The sequence below is a fragment of the Serinus canaria genome, chromosome 5, assembly GCF_022539315.1.
Source record: "Serinus canaria isolate serCan28SL12 chromosome 5, serCan2020, whole genome shotgun sequence".
In the NCBI taxonomy this organism is placed as follows: Eukaryota; Metazoa; Chordata; class Aves; order Passeriformes; family Fringillidae; genus Serinus; species Serinus canaria.
In genome coordinates this window covers 16,330,033-16,351,222 of record NC_066319.1, presented here as the reverse complement: position 1 = coordinate 16,351,222, position 21,190 = coordinate 16,330,033, and the positions used below count along the sequence as shown (strand labels likewise).

The 21,190-nt window shown below is 42.3% G+C and overlaps 1 protein-coding gene across 3 annotated transcripts in view; it reads left to right on the top strand.

The window, feature by feature from the left end:
- BRSK2 (BR serine/threonine kinase 2) overlaps positions 1–21,190 on the top strand; it is a 301,256-nt gene that overhangs the window by 135,045 nt on the left and 145,021 nt on the right. For all 3 annotated transcript variants that reach the window (XM_009102182.4, XM_009102181.4, XM_009102179.4), the window contains exon 2: positions 16,046–16,140. In XM_009102182.4, the coding sequence (XP_009100430.1) occupies positions 16,046–16,140 (95 nt within the window). The remainder of the gene's footprint in view (positions 1–16,045; positions 16,141–21,190) is intronic.

Genomic DNA, 21,190 nt, shown 5'->3' with positions numbered 1-21,190 from the left:
CAAAAAATGTCATGGTGCATTAGTGCTAGGGAGACAAAGACAAGGAAGGAAGTCTGCTGATGCTGCTTTTTACATTTAAAATCATGCAACATATCCAGGGGTTTAGGATGCATTCTCTCAGGAGGTTCATATGACCCGAGTTCCCTGCTGTTTATATTTTGCAGTCACGGTTTTCTAATTATATTGCCACAGTTTTGGGAAAGGTTAGAGTTGCTTCAAACCTTGCACTGCAAAATTATATTCTGCTGCTGCTAGTGCTTGAGAAAGGTCTGGCTTCCAAACAAAGGCAAGAGGAAAGAATAAAGCAGCAGACCCTGCAAGAGATAGAATATTGTCTATGTGATTAAAGCTCTTTTAGGGTATGGTCTGTAATGGGAAAGAAAACGCATGCTCTCCACTGATCTGCATTTTAAACAATGTTGAGGATTAGCAGAGGGGCAGCAGATGCACCCATTGAGCTGCAGAGGAAGGGATTCAGAGCTGTATCATGCAGATGGAGATTATTGTCCCGTCCCTCCCTGCATGGCATGTGCCAGTCGGCGCTTCCCAGCCCGGCAGCGGGAGCCTGCTCCGTGCCGGGGGACACGAACTGAGCCCTGCCAGCCCTGCTCCTGCTGCTGGGGACATCATGGGTGTTTGGGACACCCTAACACAGCCAGCTTAACCCTTCCCACTTGCACAGCTTGGTCTGTCAGTGCTGCCTATCGTTCTGCGACGGATCTGTCCTTTTCCTACGGCAGGGCCAGTAAAATGCTTGCACAGAGGAAAGAGATTTCCCTTCATGCTTTTTTTTCTGTTCTTTCCTTTCTTCCAGGAATCAGCATCCTTTCTCCCATCTAAAACACAGCGTTGTGAGTTTGTTATTGTTGTTTTCATTAAATGGATCATAAATTTGAAAGCTTTCTTACTAAATTTACATATCCACATGTAACATAGAAAACACCCCGTTTTTGCTTTCAGATTTTTTTGCTCTAAGTCAGGAACAGACCTCATGGCACAAATGGAATTATTATCCTTTTATACTCTTGTAGCAGGAGGTAGGGATGGGGTTTGTCTAGAATTTTATTAAAATGACAGTCTACTGGCCAATTTTTTTATGTTCTAGCACATGGTTTGCATGTGAAAACGCATTCATGGTGGATTCGTAGCTTTTTTGCAGCCTTCTCCCACCAACCTAAGATGTGACTGTGGCATGTGCTTGGTTTCCAGCACTGCCACAGGGTTTCTGTGTGACCTTCAGCAAATTTCCCAGTTCCTTAATGCCTAAAGTCTTTATCTTCAAACAGAGAAAGAGCAGGTGATTAGGTGTACTCTGTGACTGCCTTATCTCTTTGGATCACAACCATCCACCCCAAGGCAGGGATGAGCACCTGTTCCATGGTGTATGCATTATGTTTATTACAGCAGAGTCCTGGTCTTGAGTTGAGTCTTCCAATATAAACAGCAGTACAATTCCCAGGCTCTTGTTCACCTATTCATGTGTTATGTTGCATATTTTCTCTTTTAAAACAATCTTCTCTGTAGTCCTGAAATGTTCATGAGACCTGAGAAAAAATACTGGAGAAAACTATTTTCTGCTACATCCTATACTTATTTGTGTCATAAAGCTGAGTTTTTCCAAAAGCAGCCAGGATATCACCCCATGCTTTGTCTCTTACATGTGGGCAGGGGAGAGGGGCAAATTGCTCTATATATGCAAACATGACAATGTTTTTGCTTCTTGGTTAGCATGGATTCTACCTTGTTTGCTTCAGCAGCTCCAGCACTCTGTGCAGTTCCTCTGGCTTTGTCCTTATGCTGGAGCCCATCTCAAGTACTGATGTAATTCCCTATGTTCCCACACTCAACAGCAGATTAGGAAAAGTGAATCTCAACCACAGGGCAAGGCTCTAGACACCAGTTAAATGCAGAAGTGGTGAGGAGGGGGCAGGGCTCGTGTTAAGCTCTGACGTGGGGCTTAGCTCACAGCTGTGAGGAGAACTATTATCTGACAAACAGATTTGATTAATTTATGTAATTTATATTTAAATCAAGGCAATTTAAATTGTGGATTTTTATTATGGTTTGAATCAGCAAGGGCAAAATCTTGATTTCATTTATTGATTCCATCCTTATTTTTTCATTTCTACATTTTAGATATTTTCCAAAGGAAGGTTCATTTTCAAGTTGGTGGCCATCCAGTTGTGATGATTTGCAAAATAAATGTAGCATTTCTCTTCTGTGGTTAGGAAGACATTCTTTTCTGCTGCCCATTCATTGAAGTCATCATGTAGTTAATGTGCATTTACTTGCATCCTTTCTTGAATTTTTTTTTTTGCTGCATTATAGATTGATGACTGGCATTTTTTTTAGTCACTGTAGCTGGACATATATTTTTTACAGGCCATTTGCATCAGCCTCTTTTTGAAAATTGAAATGAAATTAAATTTATTAAAAAATGAAAAAAATCATTATTTAATATCCAGATGTGCTGATTCCATTTAAAAATAAACATTAAAAGGTTTTAAAGGAGTTTGTTTTGACCAGGTAGTACAGCATGTGAGGGGCCCCTAGGTAGACACTCTGCAGAGCTCTTTCCTCTTCCCAGACTGCTCACCTGACAATTTCTGGGCTCTGGAAAACAGACTCTGTTGTGCTGGGATCCTCACTTGGAATGAGAATGAGAGGAGCCAGACCTGAGAGGCAGGTCTCTGGAGGAGAAAGTCTCAGCTTTGGTTGTGTGGATTGATGCTCTCCTTCCCCAGTGTCTCTTCCCTGCTGTGTGGGAAGAATTAGAGAGCAGTTTGTATGGATGGGCTTCTTCAGGGGGTATGTAAGCTGAAGGAAGCAGTAGGAAGGCTGGGGTGAGAAGTCTTGTTTCACACATCCAGACAATAAAAGCAAGAACTTCCCATGAGTGGCCCATCCACAGCATTGTCTGTAGGCAGAGAAGAAGCATGTGAAGTTGCCCTTCAGTTATAACTTATCCAATGCTTAAAGGTGTCATGTTGTGAGATCCCCAGGACAAGGCAAGAGATGAGAATTTGACTCCATGTTCTCAGAAGGCTGATTTATTATTTTATGATAATAAAATAATATTAAAAGAAATTCTATATTAAAACTATACTAAACTATAGAGACAGGATACATCAGAAGGCTAGAAAGGAATGAATAATAAAAACCAGTGACTGACTCAGAGTCTGACACAGCTGGCTGTGATTGGCCATCAATTAAAAACAATTCACCTGTTTGGGTAAACAATCTCCAGACCACATTCCAGAGGAGCAAAACATGGAGAAGCTGAGGCTTCTCATCTTCCCAGGAGGAGAAATCCTGGTGAAAGGATTTTTCAGAAAATATCACAGTGACATATGGGACTCCTGAGAACGAGCTGTGGTATGGCTGAAGAAAAACAACCAGCTCATTCACATCTTTCCTTAGTTTTTCTCACTCTCCTTTTGTTGTACAGGTTCTGGTTTTGTTTTCTTTGGGTTGTCTTGAACTAAATAGAAAATGTTAGTGGACAGTTTCTCTTTTAGGATAGAACATGTAGAAAACACAAAGAATTACTTGAAGTAATTTAGATAATATTCTTAAAAATTGCTGCAAAGAAGCATTGCTTTTCCATTAAATATCCTTAAAACACTCTGAAAGTGTTCTTTGCTCACTGATATCTACAGAGACTCAATGGAAGAAAGCCACTGAAGGAACCCAGTTCAATACACTGTATTTTTGAGAGCAAAACCAGTAGGAATGTCTGATGGACCAGGTGTTTGTGCTGGAGAACAGAGCAGGCAGGACTGTCACAGGAGTGCAGAGTGCTGTTACTCCTTGGGAAGGAATAACCAAGGGATCAGTACACACAGGCTGGCTGGCAGGAAGATCTGCACAGAAGGACCTCAGGGTGGACAGCAAGCTGACCATGAGCCAGCCAGGCCCTGGTGTACCAAGGGTAGGAATCAGCATCCTGGGGGAAGTGACCCTTCTCTGCTTGAGCTCACACCTGGGGAACTGCATCCAGTTCTGGGCCTCCACAAGTACAAGGAACATGGACTTACTGAATCCAGGATAGGGCCACAAACATGGAGAAACTGAGGCTTCTTCTGGAAGATTGGAGCTGGACAATTTGGTTTGTTGAAAAAGCATCTCACCAGTGTGTATAAATACCTGTTGTGAGGGAATAAAGAGGGATCTTCTCAGTAGTGGCCACTGATAGGACGAGAGACAATGGGCACAAATTAGAGCAGGTTTTATCTAAACACAATAAACACTTTATTTACTGTGAGGGTGGTTAAACAACAGAACAGGAATCCATGGAGGTTATGGAGTCTCTGTCTGTGGAGTATCATAATTCATGATACTGTAGCAAATTCTAGTTTGGGGTTTGGTTTTTTTTTCCTCCCCAGCAGTGAATTATGGACTGCTAGCACAAATCAGAGCAGCATGCTTAGAGGAGGCCTCTTTTGTTTCTTTAACTCTGTTGCTAAATACCTGGACATCTGCTGCCCTGGTTTTCTTTCTGCTGCCACCAAGTGCAGTCTGGATGTTCCTGCTCTGGTATTCACTCACCTGGTTGCCTCTGTCGTTTCAGAAGGCACCTCCTCTGCCATTTCAGCATTATGTACTGTTCACAGCAACACTCTCATGCACCTGAAGAGGAGGATTTTCAGAAGAGTACACTGCAAAGGGAGACAAAGATTTTTAAAATAACCTTTGTTTAGGATTCTTCATGTAGTTTTTAGCAGGATTTACAGCTGATGCTCTGGGATGAGGGATTCTCCATTGTATTTAACAACTTGTAATCACACAAAAGCCACAGATTTTCCTTAATTCCCTTTAATGTGATCTGAGGGGAGCACCTCAGCTCTTTCTCAGAAGAGAGGTTAGCTTCTCTCTCTAAGAAGTAAGCTTTTCTTTCTGTGTTTCTCTATCTCCTGGAGTTTGCAGGGGCTTCTATCCCTGTCAAATGGAAGGGAAGAGTTAAAGTCTTGTATGTGAGAGTAAAAATGGTGCCTCAGGACACACAGACGAGGTGGTTCTGCAGCTGAAACCTGTGGGGCTGTACCTGCTGCAGCCTCTGCTGCTGGCCGAGCTCACAGTACCCACATGCCTTCCTGCACTCCTCTTTCTAGTGGGTGTAGCCAGTCTGCTTGTGCTGGAAGCCTCCCTGGCCTGGCTGGAGCTCAGGAAGCAGATTCTGTGCATATGGCAGGGCTGTTCCACCATTTTGTGACATTTCACAGGTCACTGCAGCTCACAGCCTTTCCCAAACTGGTTTTGTTTGTCCATCTGACCAAACCAGGCTGCCTGGTTTGTGTACTGAGGTACCAGAATTAGGCTGTCCAAGTCTGGAAACTGAGGCTTTTGTATATTCAGCCTTTGAGAGTTCCTGATTCTCTTCTAAAAGTGTTTTTCCATTCTGGCTGAGAGGTTGTTTTTTTTAATTATCAACCCTAGTAAAATTTGGACTGCAATCTCTTGCTCTTGGTTTTAAGCATAGAGGGTGGCACTCAGAGAGTGTTGCTGTGGATACCTGTCCTGCCAGGTCTGTAGGCTATTTCAGCTGCTGATTTCTGTGTTCAGGGAGAAGCCCTTCATAACCTGCTCTGTGCAGGTGGCCTGACCCTGCAGTGTGAGTAAAGAATATCATAGCAGTCTCATAATACAAAACCAAAGAAGTAAAGTGCATGTAATGCTCATAAGGACAAAGGAGTGTTTTCTGTGCTCTGTCCAGGCAGTATCCCTTAAGGCCAGAGGCTTTTCAGGAAGTGATACATGATTTGTCTAATGCCATAATTGCTGGGTAGTATTGTATTATTTTAGCCCATTTATCCCCTGTGTATGTTGGGACACTGAACAGGCACAGCAGTCTCAATTATTTCTGAGCTGCCTTCTCTTCTGAGCGTGAGTGACTCTGAGTCAACACTGAGCTCCTCTGTGGCCACTGCTTGCAGCCTGTGCTGTGTTGTGTCACCTCCTTGGAGGGGCTGGCAGGGCTGCTGTGGCTGTTCTCAGTCACAGGGAACTGGGAATAATTCCAAGGAAGCCAGTGGGGTCACAGTAACATACAGCAGGGGAAAATTGGGTCCTCAGGTGGGAGTGTTGCTTTTGAGGGATGATATTTTAAGTTTTGCTCAGGTTTGTAGCCTGTAGGGACAAGCTGCTTATTGGTTATTTGCTTATTTCTATGTACTTGTCCAGGCTTAAAACTTGTCCTTCTTCTTAAGGTGAATCTTTTGACTGAGCCTCCTCAAGTCTTCTGTTGCTTCTTGATAAATGTGTGGGGCCAAGAAATAAAATCATTAATAGAATAGAAAGTAATCAGAGAAAAAAGCACAGGGTGTGAGACTCTAGACTGACTTCTAGAAAGTTCATCTATGCTTTTCTTTATTATCGCTCTGGCCTTGAAGTAGTGTTTGTGGGAAGCCTAATTTAAACATTTTATTCTGATACTGAGAAAATACCAGTCTGATTAAAAGCAGAACCCTTTCCTGTGTAGGGAAGTGGTGCAGTAAAAGATTATGAAGATTAAAGAATAACTGCCAGCAGATTTGTCCTACCTGAGTGATAGTTAGCACATACAGGGAGTTGTACAGGTTGGTAACCCTTGAGAGCAGCTGGTTCTGGAATAAGGTCTTCTATAGCCAAATCTGTAGTCACTTCAGTTGTCTGCAGCAACTCCTATTAGAATAAGCCAGGTTTTTACAGCTCTAAGCTGCTGCTGAAGAAACTGATCTGCAATTTCCTGAAACAGGTGAGCCTTTGCATTGACTTCAAAGGCTTTAGATCAGACCCATGGAATCATTCCAGAAGAGAAAAATTCACTGTGAGATCTTCCAGAAGCCCAGGCTGGAGTTGTTGCATAGAAATCGTGGAGCAGAAGTATGACACAAAGAGGTGTTTTGACAGCTCAGGTCTCATCCTTTTATAATCACTGGTTCCTGCCTGAGTTTGAAATTGATGTCATATTTCAGGACATACTTAGCCTCAGACCCCGTGGTATGAATTCCATGTGATGAAACTGGGTATCAGAAGGTGGGCTGTAATGTTCCAGTTTATCTAACCACCTTCCTTTTGCCAGGAAATTAAATTCATTTTATTTTCTTTCTTTTTATTGTGGAGGCACAGCTGACCGTGCTCTGTAGGTATTGCATTGTTTCTTGTACCTAAAATTAATGAGGTGCTTGGGCCTTTTTATGTTTGGAATTTGATGCCCTGCTTTTCTCTCTTTGTAGGGAACACAGTGAACCAGCTGTAGTGTACTTAGTACTACTTGAGCAGACAGCTCCCGTTCTTCTTGGTGTAGGAGTCAACAAATCCTTTCAGCTCCATGCTGTGACCTCTAGCCATTATTCTCAAATTAAAGGAAATACTTTTTAAAGTTTGTTCATTTTGGGTTTTTTAACATGCCTGTTTCTGTTCATTAAAATTATAGTAGTCTCATTTTTCTTACCTTTTATTCTGTTACTCATTTGCTGCGACTTTCTTGTTTGTAAATCAGAATTCAGTTTGCAATGGTCTTTCTTCCCATTGTCCTAAACCAGAGACTTGGAGTTTCTCACACTCAGTATAATTAAGAAAATGTGCTATTTCCTACACTTTTTAAATTACCATGTGCTCACAGATCTGGACTGGCCATGGCACAGGTTGTCTTTTACACAGGAGAAAGGAGATAATAATGTACACAGATGGAAACTGTGCAGCTGGCAGGTGAGCTGCAGGACAAACAGGTAAAACCATGGAGGGCATGACTGCAGAGTCAGTGGGGATAGAGGTGTGGGAAGGAATTGCAGGTGGTAGGACACTGGAGAAGAGTGGAAGTCGTATGTCCTTAGATCTGGTGAGTTGGGACTGGAGGAGGATCCAGAGTTCTGTGGTGGACAATGAAATTAAATTCAGGGTGGATGGATCTGCAAGTGGTCAGCCATAGCCCACTGCCATCAGCAAGCCCTCTGGAATTCCTGGGAGCTGCCTGAGCTAGTGGCTTGCTGTCTGGCCCCTTGTCCAAGGCATGGGTGCAAGTGTGGTTAATCCAATCACTTCTTGAGCCCTTACCGAAGGGCAGCATATCAGCACTCAGTGAAAATCCTGTTAGGAATCTGTCAGGGGTGATTAAGAGATGTCAGGGGGCAGAGTAAGCTGTATCAGCACTGAGCTGGGTGGATGAAGTGTTCTGTGGTGAGCCTGATCTTGCGAAGAGCATGACCTCTCTCTGCTCTGTAAAGGTTTTCCATGGTAACCCCCCTTTTTAATTAAGTTTTAATATACATATAACCTACCTGAAACAATCTTGGCTGATGGGAGGGTCAAAAGGGTGTGAGGACTTCTTGATGGAGCGTGGAAAGGTGTGGTAAAGAAGGGGAGATGTAAGAAATTAGCATAAAAAATGGGATTAACATCAGCTAAAAGTACATGTGAAGAGCAGTTTATCTGCTGTTTCCCCTCCTCCTTCCTCACCCTTTTTCTCTGCTGCTCACTGTTCCCTCCTTATTAGTACATCACTGCTTCTCAATAGATCACTGGACCAAGTGGGGATGTTGTGGCTCATTACCCAGATGTTACCTAATTACAGCAGCAGGATAGACAGACTTCTGCTGGCTTCCTGCTATACCTGAAAATGGCTGTCTTTGGTCATCTCCTGACAAAGGATTAATGAAGTCTGAAGGGGAACATGGCTCTCATGATTCCTCAGGAGGAGCTTTACAAGGATATGTGCAGCTCTTGGAAAGAGGGAAAAAAAAAAAGGCTTCTTACTAAGAAAGTTGTGAGTGAAAGCAGAGTTTTCCCAATACCTATCCAGAGATGTAAAAAGAGTTGGGCTTTTTCTCCAGGTCCATCAGTAGTAAGATCTGTTGTATTTTAATTTATTTCAAATTTGAAACCAGTGAAACCACTCTTCTCTCTCCCTGTGTGCAGGGGTGGGGGTGCTGCCCTGACACTTTCAGATGGCCACACTGGAAGCTGAAGTCTGCACTTGTAGCAAAGCTTAGTCTCCCAAGTGATCTTATCCAGGAACAAAGACTTGAACTGAAACAGGAACTCAGCCCATAGACACCACAAGCTGCTGATAGATCCCAGAGGACTTCAAGAGTTGGTTAGAGTTTGATGAAAGAGTGGTGTTTTGCAAAAGCAGCATCCATGTGCCAATGAAGGTTCATGTCCTGGTTCCTGGGGGGGCCTCTTTAGATATGTGGGTGTGTCTGGTGAGATGGGAAAGAGAGCACATCAAAAGGGCTCAACACTCGCATTCTTTGCTGTATTCAGGGGCCATAAAGGTTTTCTGAGAAGTATTGATTTATGAAATATTGCAAGAAAGAGACCAAGATAGAAATCAATAGAGGTGATGTTGGTTCTGTGTGTTTTGATCCTGCTGAGCTTGGAGGATGATCCTACCATAATCTCTGAGGCATCCAGTGTAAAACCTGCTCCTGCTGAGCTGCTGTGTGTATCTATCTATCTATATCTAAATCTGTATGTGTTTGTGCCTCTTGTTCCCTAAGATCAGGCATGTGGATCCAGTCACATCTGAGCTGATGCCGTGTTCTCCCCAATCTCTGAGCTTAGGAGTGTGTCCCTCTGGCTGGCCGGGCCACCAGATGTTTGACAGCGCTTGTAGCTCAGGACAGTAAATCTGGGCTGTGGCAATTTAGTGTGCAGCTCTCCTGTGCTCTGAGCTGAGGCATGTGGGTCTCAGCACTGAGGAACCTCTCCTTCCATGCTCCTGCTGAGCATTATTTGAACTCTGGCTTTAGTCCTACCATAATTAGAGTTTATGCAGTTTAAAAACAATTAATGCATGATCTCTCAGAACAGCCTTTTAGCACTAGGCTATCTCTGTAGAAGAGTCCACAGTCAAAATATTTCATTACCAACCTGGGTAGCTCCATCCTCATCCTTTTAGATTTCTAGATTTCTCCTATACCTCCTTTTCCCATTGTGCAATTATAAATTGATACCGTGTAATTTGCGTGACGCTTGATATAAGTCCCTGTTTATTTTAAATCCAATAATTAGAAAGAACCATTGCTATAGAAAAATAAACATCTCTTCAATGAGAAGACTGAGTAATTAAGGGCAATTATTGGTTTCTTAAAGTAGGATGCTCAATAACGAAGCTCTTTCCAGTGCAGCTAAGAGTAGTATAAGATGTGCCTCATTGGAGACCAGAAATCTGTGCTCTAAAAGAACTGGGATGTGAAATGGAAGCTAATAATAAGAAATTATCTAGAGGGTTTTTTTCCAGATTGTATTTAGAATGCAGTTTTCCTGGTTGTAATATGTAAAACTTGGGTAGGATTTATATCCCTTTCCAACATTCTTTGTAAGGATTAATCAGTTAATCCTTCTACAGCCCTTGCAAGGTAAGTGAGTGTTATTATCCTTATTTTACGGCTATGGAAATCATGTTGCTGTGGGCCAAATTTTAATCCATTTTCCACTGTTGCAGATCTAAGGCAACTTCACTGCAGTCAGCAGAGTTAGACACTGTAACTGAACTGATTTAACCCTAATTGAAACTGCAGTGTTTGTGAAGATAACTGTGGAGAATAGAGAGGAGGGATATTACATTTTAAGATTGTCCTCCACCCCGCTTGAGATGTATTAATGCTTTTGTTTGCTCTAAGGGTTGATTTTCTGGACTGGCATCCTTGAGGTTTTGCAGGTCTTGCAAATGTTGGTGCATGTAGTTTTCAGGAATGAACATCCATAAATTCTTTTAAGATTTACAACAGCAACCTCCAATTTCTGGGGATAAATTGAATTATTTATATATAAAGAGCATATGTGTAAAGTTCATGTGCAGCAATACTATATATACATCAAGCTTTTTCAAAAACAGAGTACTGGAGTTTGTCAGCCTAGAACTTTTGTTCCTTTTCTAATCCAGCTAGTTTGTTGCCAGTACTTGAGCCCTGAAGTAAACCACAAACGTTTGTGTTTTGCAGTGCCTAGATTAACATTTGCAGAGTGTTCATTGACTTGAATTAATTGGCAATTAGCTAACTCAAGTTAAAAGAGGAGTGATATTTCTCTCTAGACATCCCTTTAATTGCTCATCCAGCCAAAACAGACACTTCTGGCCAGACCAGGGCTTTCTGCTTGGAGTTTTTAAGGTTTGTGACAATGTGCTCTGAAGTGAAGAGCAAGCAACATGTGTGTGCAGTGTTCTTCTGAAATCAGTGTCTAGTTTTCCTACTACAGAAATTTATTTTAGGTTGGTTTTGTTTTAAAAGAAAGCAACAGACTTCCATTTACCAATGGGAAAAATCATGTGTGTTAAATATAGCAAACGTACCTTTATTTCTTTGAGTAGTTTTTGCCTCATGGTTAAAAATCAGAATAACAAGTTACTTGTGTTTAGCCTTTCTGAAAGACTGGGAACATCAGTGACAATGAATATACCCTAAGTGCTGTATTTAAACAACTGTGGTGTTTCATTATTTATTACTCTCCCTTTCTGGCTCAAAACGATGATTTGTTTCAGATTGGTGTCTTTGGCAGACTTCAGGTTTGGAGAGTACTGAAGACATTCTTTCTTGTTCCTAGAATGTTTATTTCTCTTACCAAGAGCTGTAATAACAGGATCATTAGAAAGATGCTACTATTTACACAGCTGTAAAGTGCATATCAAATAGCACTAGGTCCAAACTCTTAATGCTTTATTCTCTGCTAGAGAAAATTGCAGCACAAAATGCAAGGCAGAAGTAAATGTGTCTCTTCTGAAATCCTGTCCCTGGCTGAAAAGTCCTGAAGGTGATTGCCAGTTACAACATTGGCCACTTGCTGTGGTCATGGATTCACAGTGAATATATTGTCTCAGCTCAAGGGAAGTTTTTGTTTCTCCATGCCCACTGAACATTCTTAGGTAAAAGAAAAATCTTCTCTCTGTACTGCTTCAGGATGGGCTGTCCACCTTCCCAGCTGATCTAAATCTGTCCCTTGCTCATCACATAAGCTCCTGTCCTGTTCAAAAACTATTTGTATATCTGTAAGCATCCACACAGTGGGAGTCTGCCAGCAAAAAAATGCTCAGGTGTGATTATCACCAGGTCACTGCTGCGTTGGGCTGTGTCAGACCTGCACACTTCCCTTTGTTCTTCTTTCTTCAGTGGCATCTTTGTGTCATCTGGGGTTTCTCATGCTCACTGGTTTCCAGATTGTGGCTTTTAATTATGATGAGAAGACAGTGTTAACTTACACATCCCCTTGCTTTCCAGTGTGTTCGTGTTTTCTCCTTTACTCCCCAGCCTGCAGTTACAGGGTTGGTTCTGATGCAGTTCAGTGGCTGAGATCAAAAGCAGCCAGATGTTTGCACTTCATTGGATGCAACAACTGATTTTGAAGCCCCAGGATGTCAGTGTCCAGAGTCCCCAGGAATGACCCATAGATGGAGATCTGAGGTGTGCCTGAAGCAGTGAGTGTGTGACAGCTGTGTGGGTGGCTGAGGGAAACTTCAAGCAGTTGATTCCCACAGCATCTTAGATCTCCTGTCAGGACAGACCAGAGTTAACTTTAGCAGTCACAAAGGTTGCTTGCCTGCGTTTGAGGGGTTAATTACTGATGAAGCAGACAAGTTCAAGATCTATTTCTTGCCTGGCAGACTTGCTGTAAGCCAAGCCAGTGCAAAATATCCTCGCAGCAGCAGGCGTGTTTGTTTTCCTTTGCAGAAAGCACGTGTACCTGTGCTGGCCTGACTGTCTAGATAAGCTTTACAAATAAGTACCTAACTTACTGACACATCTGTACTGGAGGAGGATTTTGAAGTGCTCATTAACAGCTGCATATACAGAAGAGGAAAAAATGGAAGATGCACCACCCCTTCCACAACTCTGTGAGCACTCCTTGGGCACTGGTTTCCAAGCAGGCATTTCTGCCACTTCCATTATTTCAGTTGCTGCCTAGCATTTATTCACATAGTTGCTTTTCTCTAAGCTCTGTTATTATGTAGATAAATAATACATCTTGAATGGTTTGTGTTCTCTGTGTCAGTGAAAGGGCTCCTTAAGAATTAGAAGCCCACAGGATCTCAATTCCACTTTTAAGTCATCTCATCTCAATTGTGTAGTTCCCCAATTGACTGAAATTACAGGACAGAAACAGAAGTCCTGAGGACAAACCCTTCCTGCCTCAGCTCAATTAGGCTTTCTTCCTAATAGCAGGAGAGAAGAGTGTTATCCTATAGATGGACTTACCAAGAGGGATTTTTATTTTTTTTAAGTTTTTTTTCCCTGCTTAGGCTGGCATGCAAATGTCAAAAGGAAGTGGCCAGGAGAGAAGGGAGGAAGCAAGTCATAGCAACATGTTTTGGTTTTTATCTTAAAATTCCATTCAGTGAATTTAGTACAGTGAAAAATGCTGTCTTGGGCTCTTTAGAGGGCTGTCTAAAATTTCTATCTCCACAAAACAGACAGCTATGACAGTGCATTTCTTCTCCTGATTTTTAAAATGCAAATCAGGAGAAGAGGAAAGATGCATTAAATCTCACATATGTTTTCTCACTCTCCTTTGATACCATAGCATAAATCAAGAATGACTTCTTGAGGTCAATGAAATTAATTCAATATAAAGTCAGTGTAATTCAGAACCAGTTTTATTTTTGCAAAGTGTTTGGTGTCTTCTAACAGTTGGTTAACTTTTAATTGGAGAAAACAGAATAGTTTTATCTTAATTTTTGAGTTTCTGTGGTAGGTTAATAGTTACAAGGACAGAGGACACTGTGAAGATACCCTGTGCAGATGCCACTGTCCCAGAAGTTCGTGGTTAAACCCTTCTCAGGCTCAATGGCAGGGTGCTTCAGGGAGGACAAAAGAAAAATAGTTTACAAATCAGCCACATTCAGTCAGACAGATGTCTTGATTTGGGAGCAATAAGATTTGACATCAACCCCTGAAGTGTGAGATATAAGAAGTCTGGTATATTATTAGTGAAGAACCAGTTAGAGAGCAGTTGTTTCTCACCCTAATTGACCTCTGAAAATAATTGGTCCATGCCACGTTACAGTACAACACGGTGCCACAGATCCTGGGAGTCTAGATATAAAGGACTGACTTAGAAGTTCTGCTGAGATTTGAAAGTGTAACTAAGAGCAATGTAAAAAGTGCTGTCATTGTGCTGCAAGAATGATGTAATGCTGTGGTTTGTCCTAGAAGCAGGAAGGAAGCACTCGGCACAGATTGAAACAGTGCACACTTTGAGCAGGGAGGTGCAAAGCAGCCTCTACCCAAACACACAACAAAGCCAAAGGGAAGGAGCATGAGTAAGGCTGCAGGTGCTCTGAACAGTGAGCATAGTGCCAGAAGTGCTTTGGTTAATATTAAAAATTGAATAGAAAAAACTGAGACAGAAGAGTGAGTGTGGTTGGACATCACAGCATCTTGCCCCGGCTCTGGTTCCCGGTTGTTGCAGGCAGAGGACACACTATTGCTGTACACAGCCTCAAATGGATTTGTCAGTGCACTGCATTCTTAACTTTTGTCACTTGTTTATGTCGTGGCTGAAAGTGAGGATGTCAGCATTTAACCAGATGAGACTGAGAAATTATGTGACCAGAAATATCCAGAACACTCAAGCATGTCATAAAAGAGATGGGACTGGAAGCAAGTTGGGAGTTTATTTCTCCACATAATAACCAGTGATTAATAATTCCAAATTTATGAATTACCTGCATAGCAAAAGGATGGACAGGTACATGCAGAAGATTGCTGAGGTCCCTAATGAAACTCTAGTTCACTTAACTGGGCCCAGTTTGTGGTGAGGCAAGAATCTATTTGTCCCTCAGTAAGGCGTGTGAAGTCCTGTGTTCGGTGTTTCACTGGACTGAAAATCTGTTGTGTTCAAATTTGATATAAAGCAACGTGGCTTCGTGCTTTGCTTTAGGGGATGGGGTTGGCTTCTTAAACTGCAGCCTAGCCTAGGAGCTGGGAACTAGTTAGTCTTTTTTCTACTGTTTGATGTCATTGTTCATAAATGCCCTGCAAAACACAGCAGGTCTTAGTGACACCGGAGAGGTGCCATTTCTTTTTTAGTTCAGTTATAACTGAATTAACCTAAATGGCAATTTGGCATGTGGTGTGTGGAGTGGGATGGCATCCAGCCCATCAGGTGGTGTGCTGTGTGTGCATGTTAGACAAGAGTAAACCTGAAGCAAACAAGATGTCACTTGAATAACCTATGAAGTACAACTTTTCCAGCTACAAATTTTCTTAATGGCAGTAGAGTTGAGAGCTCAAGGGACCATCTTAAACTCACTTGTGGAAGGCACCTCAGTGTACCTTCATGTAAGTCACCAGACTTAGATGAAAATTTTGTGGAAGATAATGGCTCGTGTATGTTACTCACCTCTTTCTTTTAAGGCTTGGTGTTCCATATTTTGATGATAGTTCAGACATCCTAATCCTGTCAGGGACAGCAACATCCTTTTGCCAATATAATCAGTTAACAGCACTCTGTCTTTTTTAAGGACAAGAATATAGTAAGTAATGACAAACAAGAACTGTAGCAGCATATGCTGATGTTCCTCCACACCACAATGGCATTCATCACAGTATTAACTTTATCCAGCAGGGCAAATTAAAACAGTAAGAGAAGCCATAATTAAGCTAAAAAAGCCTTTTTAATGTGATCATGGAAACTTTGGAGGGAGCTAGAGAAATGTAGAAGCAAACATTTGACCATCTAGTTTTTCTGATTTCCAAGCTTTTGTTGATATCAGGTGTCAGGAAAAGCCCTTAGTCAAGTGTGGTTCAATTGCCAGAACTTCTTACTGGTAGAGCATACTTTGAGTGGTGAGAGCTGGGCTACAGTGCTTCAACAAAAGCACAGTTTTAGTGGCAGAAACTGCAGGAGCATCAGGGATGTTGGTGATTTCACTGCCAAATGGTCACAGTGTGGGCTGAAGGGTTTCCTTTACTCACAAGACCTTTTCTGGCTTGAGGAGGTACTAATGGGAATTTGTTTGCATATAAGCTGACAATGTCTGGATGGTGTTCTAAAGGGAAAACCCTTGACAACTAACCTCAACCTCTAACCAGTTCTCCCTTTGTGTTTTGCTTTGTTTCTCCTGCAGGGCTTGTGAAGTTGGGGGTTCACTGTGTCACGTGTCAGAAGGTCGCGATAAAAATTGTCAACAGAGAGAAGCTCAGTGAGTCGGTGCTAATGAAGGTAATTTTCTAATGGAAGATTTAAAAAAAAGATTAAGTTCCTGGCTCTGTGTCTTCTGTTCCATGCAAAATTAATATCTTTAATTATGTATAACAAACATCCCTGTCAGTACTAGGATTATGCGGAGCATAATAGCAATAATTTAGTTATGGGGGAGGTGAGGGCAGCTGAAATGAAATGGGAGAATGCCTGTGCTTTGTGCAAAAAAAAAAAAAACAGTCAGCTGCAGAGTTGGTGCTTCTCTGCTGGGGCCAGTGTATGTTGGGCACCTGACAACAGTGTCACTGTGATACATTGCAGGCTGAGGTGTATAAATGTCAGCGTGAAGAGATCTAACAGGGGCTGGTGGATCTGTTACTTGAAAAGTCCTACTGCTTGCTCTGCTGCATGGGTTCTCTGTGATGACTGATGTGCCAAAGTCCACCACTGCTTAAAGCTGTTGTAATTCAGTTTACAGTCCACAGAGCTGTGCCTTTGGAAGCCCTCAGAGTGTTTGTCCCGATGGTCCCAATGGCTGCTAGTGTTCAGAAGAGCTTTGTTTTTTACCTAGCCTTGTGATTCTCCTCACATGAATGTCATTCATTGATCTTGGAAACCTAAAAATAAAATAAATGTATGCATAGCAGTTTATTCATGTGATTTGGTGACTAGAGAGGCTAAATTCAGCTTGATGGGAAGGAACACAACTGCACTGCAATCAACAGAATTCCGTCACGCTGTCACCTGCAAATTACACTAACATGTTTGCATGCAGTGTTGAGCACTTTATTGAGGTGACTTCCCTATATAAGCACCAGAGCTTCTCTATATAAGCTCATCTTTACACTCCTGTTTCCCATATGGACTTCTGTGTCAGCTGTTTCCCAGCACAAGTAAGCAGAGCAACCTTACTCAGAGCAGAAATAAAATGGAGTGTAAGCTAATTTGCAGTCAGTGAATGTTACACAAAAAAAATGTAAGTTTATGGGTTTTTTTGGACAAGGATTCTGAAAGTTTATACTCAATTGTAACATGTTCAGACTCTACCTTTTTGGAATTTCATTGATGCACTCCCTCTCCTGCAGTACTGTGGATTCAAGCAGACTTATAATGTAGACCAAAAGTTAGAATGTGAAATAGATAAGAGAACTGTGTATAAATAGTAAAATCTGAATGGGACACTAAGCACTGAATATATTCCAGAGAAAAATGATAGAAATATTTTTGAAAAACTTGAGCATTTTGCTTGGTGAGAGAAACTGTCTGGTATTTATATAAAACACTTTATTTACCTCGCTGATTTTCAGAGTAGGAGGCAGATCACTTAGCATAGCAAAGCAATCTCTCTGCTTTAGCTGTGTTGCATTACCTCGGTTGTAGTATGAAATCTGAGTAGTGAAACGCTGTGTTAGGCCCTTGTTTACACAGCCACATGCTGGAGTGTGCCACATTTTCTGTAAGACTGTACAGCATCTTTCTCAGGAGGAAATTACACGTTGCATCGTGGCTCTCATTTTCAGACCCCCTTCTACGTGAGATTTTCAAGGATTCTGTTCTCTGTGCTCAGGAGGTTGGAATAACAGATGGGATTGAAGTGGTTTGCCCAGTTCTTACATAAATTCAGTAACCAGATGTCTTTTCAGGAATGCCCTGTGCCTGGTGGTCACAGACAGGCCCTGAGACTTCCAAGTGAATTTAGAATACTGATAGCCAGTTTAATCCAGTCTGGCTGGAGGGGAAAAGTGCTGCAGCTTTTGGCAATCCCAGGGTGACCATTGCATAGCATCCAGTTTGCTGTGTGGAGCCAGCAGCCACAGGGAGACAGCCAAAAGTGTGGCCAAGTCATCGTGGTGTGGTGGCATTCCTACTTGCAAGTCTTCCCACCAGCTTATCAGTTCCAGTGACTTTCTTTGCCAGTGGGCTGTGCAGAGCAGCCCCCGGAGCCAAATGATTCAAGACCACAGCTACTCTTCCAAGCCAGGCCCAGACTGATGGATTTTGCTTTAATGTCTCCTTGGACAGAAAAGCTGGATCTGACAAACATGCACACCTGCCACACGAAGCTGTAACAGTGCAGTGCTATGGCCATTTATCCTAGAGCATAAGGAAAAAGTCTGCTCACGGTGCTTTCAACATCTAAAGTGACAGGCAGAAGCACATACAGCAGGCTGCTTTCTTTGTCATCATTATTCTGTTTTGACTTGCTTCTTGTAGCCTTCATTTCTCCAGTGTTTTTGCAGTGTTTTATTCTGTATATTCAGGGAACTGTCCCTTCTCTTTGCAGCTGCTCTTCGTCTGAGCTGTGCAGAATTGAGAGGCATTTGGTAAAGTGCTTTCTAATCATAACGTTGTAGTATCGATATTTCTGGAGAGAAGAATTTGGAATTGTAGCAGCTGGTCTCAATTAGCAGAACTGCTGCTATGGAGATGATACACAGGCAGGCACAATGCAGCACAGGCTGCAGTAAATGTATCATCCAAGTGCTCACTGCCCTGTCAAGGGATGGGGCTGCTCAGTGCACACACAGCCTTTTGCTTTGTCATGCCCTGGCTGCTAAATGCAGCCTGGGGAGCAGTGTTCCTTTTCCAGCTCCAGCTTGGGCCTGCCTGGGATCCGGGCTTTGGGGCAAAGCCACATATGTAATTGCACAGCTGAGGGAAAAGGGTTGGTTCTGTTCTCGCTCCTGCCTTCCCTCAGCTGGTAGAAGCTTCAGAGGGTTTGTTCAGCAGCAGCCCCACTGATGTGGAGACCTGTGTCCCACAGTACTTCTGGCTTGCTCTAGCACAAACTGGCAGGAAAGATTTCAGAAAGCAGTGTGCTACAGGGAGCGTCTTGAGATTGAAATGTGGTTCAATAATTCCCTTGAATTACATCTGGACCACTGACAGGGAAATTAGGCCCAGAATTCCAGAGTTGTCTTTAAAGCAGTAAGGTTTCCTGAGCAGCCAGGTTCACTACTGAGGGTTGCATTTTCAGTACCAATACAAGCATTTGGAGTTTATGACTTCAGAATATAAAGTTTAAAGCAAATCTTTCCTCTGATATGGCAAAAGCTCATTTGGAAACACTGAGGTTTCTCATGGGATATACTCAGAACAGTCCTTTCTCCTCTTGACTGTCTCACCAGTTCTCTTCCACTCCCACCCTCCAAAGAATAAACAACAAAAAAACCTACTCAACAACAAAAAAACCTACTCATTGGTGATCCATCAGACAAATCGTTGGACACAGTGGTAGTAGAAGCAATGGGAGCATAAAGGGCGAAGAATGAGAAGGGGACAGCTGGCCTTGGTCTAATTACTTGAACATGCAGGCATCCTCAGAAAGCCACAGATGTCCCAGGCCTGATGACTGGCGCCCAGAGCTCCATATGTGTGCTTTGTGTCAGTGTGCCTTTTGTTTCTTCTGAGTCCTCCAGTGCTGGCCTTGAAGCAAGGCAGGTATTTCCAGGGTAGGGGATGGGAAAAAAAGCAGTCCCACTGCTGTGGAGCTCGGTTGTATCACAGGTGGTGGGTTTTGGGGAGGATAATGAGCTCTGCTTCCAAAAAATTCTGGGCACAATTCTCTATATTCTTAACCCCAGAAGGTCTTGCAGCAATCACTGTTGGAGATCCCTGCTTGCCTGAAATAATTGAGTGGAAGGATAGGTAGGAGAATCAAGTGTCACTTCCTCTTGGAACTGACAGGATAACTTTTGGAAGTGTACTTGTAAATAACTACTGCATGCATGGTCTGTTCATCATCTCTTACTTCTTCCTGAGCTTCTACTTCAGTAAGTGTTTATCTCTTCCTTCCCTCTCCATTTTCTTTCAGTTGTCTCTTTTTAAGCCATTCATTCTTCATTCCCTTCCATTCTGTGACTTCTTCCTTTTTTTCTGCTTTCCCTCTTTTGCTACAGAAAGTCATGTAATAGTTGTCATTGTTTGTTGCAAAAACTGCTGAAATGCAGCATGTCTGGTTAAGATGCCTGTTCTTCAAGGAAAAAAGTTTAGGAATTGGGCACAATTTAGAAAGTATCTGAGAGAGTAAGAAAACAATGAGAGGTCGTGCTTTATAAGACTCAGGGGACTTAGTTTATTAAAGAGAAAGCTAAGACATAGCTTAATTGCAGTCTGTAAATACTGATAAAGAGGATAGGCAAGTGATAACAGAGGATATTACAGTCTTGGGTATAAAAGGCTGATTGGAAACAAATAGCTGTAAGCTGTAGGTAAATTACATGTAGAAATACTAGGCCTGTTTGACCACTGGATGAAGTTACTAATTGGAACAAGCCACCCAAAGCTCTAGTGAGTTTTTCTCCTGAAAGACAATTAAACTTCACTTTGCACTGCAGTGTTTTTTTTTCTAAAAACCAACATCCTAATTCTACTTCAGATGCTGGACTTGAGGCAGGAAGGAGTTGGTTTCCTGATCCATGCTATGCATTAGCTCTGATTAGATCAATGCAGCCTCTCTGGCCCGAAAATCCATAGAGCTGGGAATTTCAATCACACCCTTGAAATCTGTGAGAAGTTCCACATCTCTGTCTGGAGCATAAAGAGATGCACTTGTGCAAGTTGTCTGTAGAGGCAGAAATTTAGGCTCCCCCAAGTGATTTCAAAGAAGGCAATACTTGAGAACAGCAGCTTCTACTTGGAATACCTTTTTTTCAGACTTTTAAAAGAACAGACACATTTTGGGTGACCTAGCTGTCCTCAGCTGCTGACTGTAGGGTGGTCTACAGAAACCATTACCAGAATATCAGAACAGCATCAGGGAGAAGTTAAATCTGAGGAAGAAGTGGACTGAAGTTGGTTCAAGTTCATCTTTGATCGCAACAAGGGCAGTTTCCCTGACACTAACAAAGCCAAACTCACCAACACCAAACCTCAATTCCACCAAATCAATACTTTTTCTGATGTATTCAGTTGTGGCCTAATTGTTTCCCAGCTGCAGTATTTAGGAGTTTTGCTATTGATTGCAGTGGAAATGGTGTTAAGCTGTTGCTGAATCCCACTGAGGACCTCTAGCATTGTGTACAAATGAATAAAGAGACAAGGCCATGGGATATCCTCAGTGAAATACATT